This window comes from Oncorhynchus nerka, linkage group LG7 (assembly GCF_034236695.1).
Source record: "Oncorhynchus nerka isolate Pitt River linkage group LG7, Oner_Uvic_2.0, whole genome shotgun sequence".
NCBI lineage: Eukaryota > Metazoa > Chordata > Actinopteri > Salmoniformes > Salmonidae > Oncorhynchus > Oncorhynchus nerka.
The window spans coordinates 1,902,994-1,912,232 of NC_088402.1; the positions used below are offsets into that span (position 1 = coordinate 1,902,994).

Genomic DNA, 9,239 nt, shown 5'->3' on the forward strand with positions numbered 1-9,239 from the left:
AGGTTAGTTAGTAGGCTAGTGCATGGATACTCTATAGTTAGGTTAGTTAGTAGGCTAGTGCATGGATACTCTATAGTTAGGTTAGTTAGTAGGCTAGTGCATGGATACTCTATAGTTAGGTTAGTTAGTAGGCTAGTGCATGGATACTCTATAGTTAGGTTAGTTAGTAGGCTAGTGCATGGATACTCTATAGTTAGGCTAGTTAGTAGGCTAGTGCATGGATACTCTATAGTTAGGTTAGTTAGTAGGCTAGTGCATGGATACTCTATAGTTAGGTTAGTTAGTAGGCTAGTGCATGGATACTCTATAGTTAGGTTAGTTAGTAGGCTATAGTTGTTTACATGTGCGATGGACAGACAAGTGTAGGGCGTGAGATGCAACTGACATTTTGTTGGTGTGAGAAAGAGGGAGGAGGAGGAGGCTTGACTTGTTGTTATGACATGCATTATCTGAATCATGCCCACAGAATTAAACCTACGGAGGAGCGGCTTCTATTTTTTTATTATTTATTTCACCTTTTATTTAACCAGTCGGCCAGTTGAGAGCAAGTTCTCATTTACAACTGAACTGGCCAAGATAAAACAAAGTTAAAGTTCCTCTATGGAGAACCTTTTGAATGGCTGAGCTTCAGAGAGTTGGCTTAAAGTTAGACCAGAGCAAGTTAACAAGCTTGTGTGTGTGCACCAGAATTTAAAAAACACGTCTTACCTTTTTTGTAGTTAATGAATCCAATGTGAAACGTGATAACTATAGTATCCGCAACTAGCATTGAAACGTTAATGCATTCTTCTCTAATTAAAAATCTCTCCCTAATTTCTGAATCACGCTTGTAACGTCAGTGCAGTAGCCTATGCTACGGAGGATCAGGTTGCCTTCAAAAATGTCCTGAAGGTAAATTAACGTTATTAACTGGTTCCCGTGCTTTTAAAACAACTGTTCTGTTCCGGAGCAGTATAGATCACTTTCGTTCCGGGTTCTCTTTCTGTTCCTCAAAACTGTAAAATAACATTTTTGGTTCTGTTCCCCGAACCGGTTCCAACCTCTGTGTGTTATATTTTTACTAAAGTGTTTTTGGGTGAAATTTAATCTTATCATAGTGTCAGTATTTCTGTATTTTTAAAGTTATATATCTTAACTTTGGACACTGTGTTAACAACCCTCCAGGCAAGCTTCAATGCTATACAACTCTCCTTCCGTGGCCTCCAATTGCTCTTAAAGTAAAACTTAATGCATGCTCTTCAACCGATCGCTACCTGCACCTACCCACCTGTCCAACATCACTACTCTGGACGGCTCTGACTTAGAATACGTGGACAACTACAAATACTTAGGTGTCTGGTTAGACTGTAAACTCTCCTTCCAGACCCATATCAAACATCTCCAATCCAAAGTTAAATCTAGAATTGGCTTCCTATTTCGCAACAAAGCATCCTTCACTCATGCTGCCAAACATACCCTTGTAAAACTGACCATCCTACCAATCCTCGACTTTGGCGATGTCATTTACAAAATAGCCTCCAATACCCTACTCAACAAATTGGATGCAGTCTATCACAGTGCAATCCGTTTTGTCACCAAAGCCCCACACCTTTATTTAACCAGGTAGGTTAGTTGAGAACAAGTTCTCATTTGCAACTGCGACCTGGCCAAGATAAAGCAAAGCAGTGTGAACAGACAACACAGAGTTACACATGGAGTAAACAATTAACAAGTCAATAACACAGTAGAAAAAAAGGGGAGTCTATATACATTGTGTGCAAATTTTGCAGATTAACACTGGAGTGATAAATGATCAGATGGTCATGTACAGGTAGAGATATTGGTGTGCAAAAGAGCAGAAAAGTAAATAAATAAAAACAATATGGGGATGAGGTAGGTAAAAATGGGTGGGCTATTTACCGATAGACTATGTACAGCTGCAGCGATCGGTTAGCTGCTCAGATAGCAGATGTTTGAAGTTGGCGAGGGAGATAAAAGTCTGCAACTTCAGCAATTTTTGCTGGAGAATCTCTTAACATGAATCAGAATGAATGAGACTTGTGACTGAATATTTCTCTCTCTCTCCAGGCCTGTGTGCTCTCAGTGCTGTAAAAAGGTGAGCCAAAGTCCTCCTCGTCCACCCATTGACCACACTTGCCCTTTAATTGTTGACAGATTAGATGTTCAGGTCCTCTATATATCTGACCCTCCTAACTCTGTCCTGACTTCCTTCCTCTGACTCTGTCCTGTTTCCAGGAGAGACTTCCTCCCTCTGACTCTGTCCTGTTTCCAGGAGAGACTTCCTTCCTCTGACTCTGTCCTGTTGTTTCCAGGAGAGACTTCCTTCCTCTGACTCTGTCCCGTTGTTTCCAGGAGAGACTTCCTTCCTCTGACTCTGTCCTGTTGTTTCCAGAAGAGACTTCCTCCCTCTGACTCTGTCCTGTTGTTTCCAGGAGAGACTTCCTCCCTCTGACTCTGTCCTGTTGTTTCCAGGAGAGACTTCCTCCCTCTGACTCTGTCCTGTTGTTTCCAGGAGAGACTTCCTTCCTCTGACTCTGTCCTGTTGTTTCCAGGAGAGACTTCCTCTGACTCTGTCCTGTTGTTTCCAGAAGAGTCTTCCATCTACTACCACCATCCTACCCAGGGAGGAGGCTGGAGGGGCATCAGCCTTGGACACCCCAGAGAAACCCTCGTCCAGCCAGCGCCTGCGCCGGACTGTCTCCAGGTACACAATAACATCATCATTGGGCTTAGGGATGTGACGAATAACATTTAAACTGCTCTTCCTTTTATTTAAGTTATTATTTTAAAAAAATCACAATTCAGATATGGTCCTGAGCATGACCACTAGGGGGCAGTACACTTCAATCTACCTCAGTCCTGACTACCTTCCAGACAGAGCAGTGCCCCACCCACTCAGCAACGTTGGTGTTAATGCTGGTTCTCTGCTGTGTCCCCCTCCATGTTCTCAGTGGTCAGTACATGGGACTTCATGTCCCACTTCTCATCAATGTTCTCCTTGTTTGAGAGCTTGTGCTTTGTACTTGCAGAGCAATCCTTGTACAATTTGTCCACCAGGGCTGTCAGTTCTTCAACATGGTATCTAGTAGTCTGGTTCTAGATATGCTATATGGGTGTTGAGACAGACATATTCTACCCCCCTAGTTACATTACATCATTCCAGTGACAGACTGGGGGTTGATTGACTCCAATGTTGTCCCTGAGAGAACATGGCATCCAAATGGACGGTTGAATTGCCTGATTTCAGTTAAAACCTTGTTGGTCAGAAGGCTACAGGGCTAGGTGGTTGGCTAGGTACCTGGTCTTGTTACTCAGAAGGCTACAGGGATATGTGGTTGGCGAGGTACCTGGTCTTGTTACTCAAAGGCTACAGGGCGAGGTACCTGGTCTTGTTACTCAGAAGGCTACAGGGCGAGGTACCTGGTCTTGTTACTCAGAAGGCTACAGGGCGAGGTACCTGGTCTTGTTACTCAGAAGGCTACAGGGCGAGGTACCTGGTCTTGTTACTCAGAAGGCTACAGGGCGAGGTACCTGGTCTTGTTACTCAGAAGGCTACAGGGCGAGGTACCTGGTCTTGTTACTCAGAAGGCTACAGGGCGAGGTACCTGGTCTTGTTACTCAGAAGGCTACAGGGCGAGGTGGTTGGCTAGGTACCTGGTCTTGTTACTCAGAAGGCTACAGGGCGAGGTACCTGGTCTTGTTACTCAGAAGGCTACAGGGCGAGGTGGTTGGCTAGGTACCTGGTCTTGTTACTCGGAAGGCTACAGGGCTAGGTACCTGGTCTTGTTACTCGGAAGGCTACAGGGCTAGGTACCTGGTCTTGTTACTCAGACGGCTACAGGGCTAGGTGGTTGGCTAGGTACCTGGTCTTGTTACTCAGAAGGCTACAGGGCTAGGTGGTTGGCTAGGTACCTGGTCTTGTTACTCAGAAGGCTACAGGGCTAGGTGGTTGGCTAGGTACCTGGTCTTGTTACTCAGAAGGCTACAGGGCTAGGTGGTTGGCTAGGTACCTGGTCTTGTTACTCAGAAGGCTACAGGGCTAGGTGGTTGGCTAGGTACCTGGTCTTGTTACTCAGAAGGCTACAGGGCTAGGTACCTGGTCTTGTTACTCAGAAGGCTACAGGGCTAGGTGGTTGGTGAGGTACCTGGTCTTGTTACTCAGAAGGCTACAGGGATATGTGGTTGGCTAGGTACCTGGTCTTGTTACTCAGAAGGCTACAGGGCTAGGTACCTGGTCTTGTTACTCAGAAGGCTACAGGGCTAGGTGGTTGGCTAGGTACCTGGTCTTGTTACTCAGAAGGCTACAGGTCTAGGTGGTTGGCTAGGTACCTGGTCTTGTTACTCAGAAGGCTACAGGGCTAGGTGGTTGGCTAGGTACCTGGTCTTGTTACTCAGAAGGCTACAGGGCTAGGTGGTTGGCTAGGTACCTGGTCTTGTTACTCAGATGGCTACAGGGCTAGGTGGTTGGCTAGGTACCTGGTCTTGTTACTCAGAAGGCTACAGGGATATGTGGTTGGCTAGGTACCTGGTCTTGTTACTCAGAAGGCTACAGGGCTAGGTACCTGGTCTTGTTACTCAGAAGGCTACAGGGCTAGGTGGTTGGCTAGGTACCTGGTCTTGTTACTCAGAAGGCTACAGGGCTAGGTGGTTGGCTAGGTACCTGGTCTTGTTACTCAGAAGGCTACAGGGCTAGGTGGTTGGCTAGGTACAGGGCTAGCCTGGTCTTGTTACTCAGAAGGCTACAGGGCTAGGTGGTTGGCTAGGTACCTGGTCTTGTTACTCAGAAGGCTACAGGGCTAGGTGGTTGGCTAGGTACCTGGTCTTGTTACTCAGAAGGCAACAGGGCTAGGTGGTTGGTGAGGTACCTGGTCTTGTTACTCAGAAGGCTACAGGGCTAGGTGGTTGGCGAGGTACCTGGTCTTGTTACTCAGAAGGCTACAGGGCTAGGTACCTGGTCTTGTTACTCAGAAGGCTACAGGGCTAGGTGGTTGGTGAGGTACCTGGTCTTGTTACTCAGAAGGCTACAGGGCTAGGTGGTTGGCTAGGTACCTGGTCTTGTTACTCAGAAGGCTACAGGGCTAGGTACCTGGTCTTGTTACTCAGACGGCTACAGGGCTAGGTACCTGGTCTTGTTACTCAGACGGCTACAGGGCTAGGTGGTTGGCTAGGTACCTGGTCTTGTTACTCAGAAGGCTACAGGGCTAGGTGGTTGGCTAGGTGGTACCTGGTCTTGTTACCTGGTCTTGTTACTCAGAAGGCTACAGGGCTAGGTAGGTGGTTTCTTGTTACTAGGTACCTGGTCTTGTTTGTTACTCAGAAGGCTACAGGGCTAGGTGGTTGGCTAGGTACCTGGTCTTGTTACTCAGAAGGCTACAGGGCTAGGTACCTGGTCTTGTTATTCAGAAGGCTACAGGGCTAGGTGGTTGGTCTTGTTACTCAGAAGGCTTACCTGGTCTTGTTATTCAGAAGGCTAGGGCAGGGCTAGGTGGTTGGCTAGTTACCTGGTCTTGTTACTCAGAAGGCTACAGGGCTAGGTGGTTGGCTAGGTACCTGGTCTTGTTACTCAGAAGGCTACAGGGCTAGGTGGTTGGCTAGTTACCTGGTCTTGTTACTCAGAAGGCTACAGGGCTAGGTGGTTGGCTAGGTACCTGGTCTTGTTACTCAGAAGGCTACAGGACTAGGTGGTTGGCGAGGTACCTGGTCTTGTTACTCAGAAGGCTACAGGGCTAGGTGGTTGGCTAGGTACCTGGTCTTGTTACTCAGAAGGCTACAGGACTAGGTGGTTGGCGAGGTACCTGGTCTTGTTACTCAGAAGGCTATAGGGCTAGGTGGTTGGTGAGGTACCTGGTCTTGTTACTCAGAAGGCTACAGGGCTAGGTACCTGGTCTTGTTACTCAGAAGGCTACAGGGCTAGGTACCTGGTCTTGTTACTCAGAAGGCTACAGGGCTAGGTGGTTGGCGAGGTACCTGGTCTTCCTAAATAAAGGAAGTAGTAAAAAGGACCCTCTTGAAATCTGTCAGGTTGTCATTGTAAATGTGAATTAGTTCTCAACTGACCCACCTGGTTAAATAAAGATTGATAAAATTCTCCTCTCCCAGGTTATCCAAACGCAAAATTGAGCGGTCTAGTGACGAGCGGGATCTTCCCAAGGAGCTGACAGAGGATTGGTGTACCATGGAGGTCTGCATCGACTGTAAGATGTTCATCTCTGAGATCATCTCCAGCAGCAAGCGCTCTCTGGCCACCAAGCAAGCCCATCTGAAGAGGAAACCCCAGTCCTTCTACATATCTTCAGCTAACTACTGCAGACCCTCTGTGAGGAACGTCAACGAGGTTTAACTTTTTAGGGTCAGACCTCTCTCTGTCCACTCCTTGGGGGCGTCTCAAATCCAAATTTGTATTTGTCACGTGCTTCTAAAAACAGCAGTGAAATGCTTCTATTTCATGAAAAACTTCTCCATATAGGGCAGCACTTTGACCAGAGCTCAAAGGGACCAGGCTGTTTGTCGGCCATCTAGCTGTGTGATGTATTTATCATGACTCTGGCTGACACGCTATGGACTCTGGTCTAAAGTAGTGCACTGAATAGGGAATAGGGTAGGTACCCTTTTGAGACAGTCATACTCTCTCAGCTCTTTACTGCTCATCACTGTGTTATAATGATATAGGTGACCGTTGTAGAAGATGTTCAGTGTGTTAGTATATACTACCTACCTGGATGGATGATTCTAGACATTTGTTGAATAGACAGCATGGGTTCTCTTCCCCTAACCGCTAGTGTCAGGAACGATTGGGTTAGTGTACAGCTGTGGGCGGACGACTAGCTAGCCGTTGACAGAAACCAATTCACAGTATAGTAGTCCATGAATAAAGTGTCTACCACAGTATAGATGCGCTATTAGAATATTTAACCATTTCCTATTCTCTCACGTTCTGTGATTAACCCTAATATACTGAACAAACGCAACATGCAACACTTTCAAAGAGTTTACTGAGTTACAGTTCAGGAAATCAGTCAATTGGAATAAATTCATTAGGCCCTCATCGATGTATTTCACATGACTGGGCAGGTTGCAGCCATGGGTGGAGGGCATAGGACCACCCACTGGGGAGCCAGACCCACCCACTGGGGAGCCAGACCCACCCACTGGGGAGCCAGACCCACCCACTGGGGAGCCAGGCGCAGCCAATCAGAATGAGTATATACTCACAAAAGACAGAAATACTCCTCAGCACCCCCCAGATTATCCAGCAGATGAAGAAGCTGGATGTTGAGGTCCTGGGTTGGCGTGGTTACTTGTGGTCTGCGGTTGTGAGGCCGGTTGGATGTACTGCCCAAATTGTCTAAAGCGACGTTGGAGGCGGTTTATGGTAGAGAAATAAACATTCAATTATCTGGCAACAGCTCTGCTGGACATTCCTACAGTCAGCATGCCAATTGCACGCTCCCTCAAAACACAAGACATCTGTGGCTTTGTGTTGTGACAAAACTGCACATTTTAAGTGGCATTTTATTATCCCCAGCACAAGGTGCACCTGTGTAATGATCACGTTTGTTTATCTTCTTGATATGCTAAACCTGTCAGGTGGATGGATTATCTTGGCAAAGGAGAAATGCTCACTACCAGAGATGTAAACGAATTTATGCACATGGAACATTTCTGGGATCTTTTATTTCAGCTCATGAAACATGTGACCAACACTTTACATGTTGCATTTTATATTTTGGTTAAGTGAATTAGGGGGACCATTCAAATAGCTGCTGAGATCACGGAGGTGGTCGGTCGGTGAGACCTCTCGTCCCCGTCCAGAGATAATATATATATTTAACAGTAGTGTGGTCGGTCGGTGAGACCTCTTGTCCCCGTTCAGAGATAATATATATATTTAACAGTAGTGTGGTCGGTCGGTGAGACCTCTTGTCCCTGTTCAGAGATAATATATATATTTAACAGTAGTGTGGTCGGTCGGTGAGACCTCTTGTCCCTGTTCAGAGATAATATATATATTTAACAGTAGTGTGGTCGGTCGGTGAGACCTCTTGTCCCTGTTCAGAGATAATATATATATTTAACAGTAGTGTGGTCGGTCGGTGAGTTTCCATAGGCATAACCACTCTAGGCATTTTATTTCTAAGGGAGTCTCTTCCCAGCCAATAAAATTAAACCAAATGTTATGTCTATGGTAGCCTCTGCCCCTCCCCAGCCAATAAAATCAAACCAAATGTTATGCCTATGGTAGTCTCTGCCCCTCCCCAGCCAATAAAATCAAACCAAATGTTATGTCTATGGTAGCCTCTGCCCCTCCCCAGCCAATAAAATCAAACCAAATGACATGCCTATGGTAGTCTCTCCCCAGCCCCAGCCAATAAAATCAAACCAAATGTTATGCCTATGGTAGTCTCTGCCCCTCCCCAGCCAATAAAATCAAACCAAATGACATGCCTATGGTAGTCTCTCCCCAGCCCCAGCCAATAAAATCAAACCAAATGACATGCCTATGGTAGTCTCTCCCCTCCCCAGCCAATAAAATCAAACCAAATGTTATGCTACTCCAAAAAATTTTGCCAGGTTTTTTTTGTCATCTAAAATTGGATTGGCTGGAAAACAGGGTAAGGTCAGAGGTCAAATGATTTGGTGTGTTTTAGCCACTTGTTTACTATGATATATTTGGATCATTTCTGTGCCTGGTGCCATGTCATTCTATGGACCTGTAGCATATTGGCAAGAACTTGATGAGGAATTGATATGGGGATTCTAGAAGCAGTTTTTTTTTTTTTTTTTGGTTCCTAGCTGACCAATAGGATCTCAGAATGGTGGGATGTGATTGTGTGCATGTTGTATCTAACACCATCCATTATATTCTAGTATATATAACAATGTTTTTTCAGGAATATTATCTTAAAGATTTTTATTTCTTTTGTATGTAATATTGACTATCTCCTGTCCGGATCAGAATAGATCACATGGATGGACCTCCTAGACCAGTTAGGTCTGGATCAGACCAGATAGATGGACCTCCTAGACCAGTTAGGTCTGGATCAGACCAGATAGATGGACCTCCTAGACCAGTTAGGTCTGGATCAGACCAGATAGATGGACCTCCTAGACCAGTTAGGTCTGGATCAGACCAGATAGATGGACCTCCTAGACCAGTTAGGTCTGGATCAGACCAGATCGTCCTTCTCGACCAGTCAGGTCTGAATAGCACTTTTACTGTACCAATGTTTTGAAGTTCC

General features: G+C 46.0%; 1 protein-coding gene across 1 annotated transcript in view; it reads left to right on the forward strand.

Annotated features, from left to right (window-relative positions):
* The window catches only part of spire1a (spire-type actin nucleation factor 1a), a 70,730-nt gene that overhangs the window by 60,958 nt on the left and 533 nt on the right, over positions 1–9,239 (forward strand). The window contains 3 exon segments of the mRNA XM_065020108.1: positions 2,066–2,095; positions 2,553–2,704; positions 6,100–9,239. The exon segment at positions 6,100–9,239 is cut by the window's right edge and continues 533 nt beyond it. Coding sequence (XP_064876180.1) covers positions 2,066–2,095; positions 2,553–2,704; positions 6,100–6,340 — 423 coding nt within the window. The 3' untranslated portion in view covers positions 6,341–9,239.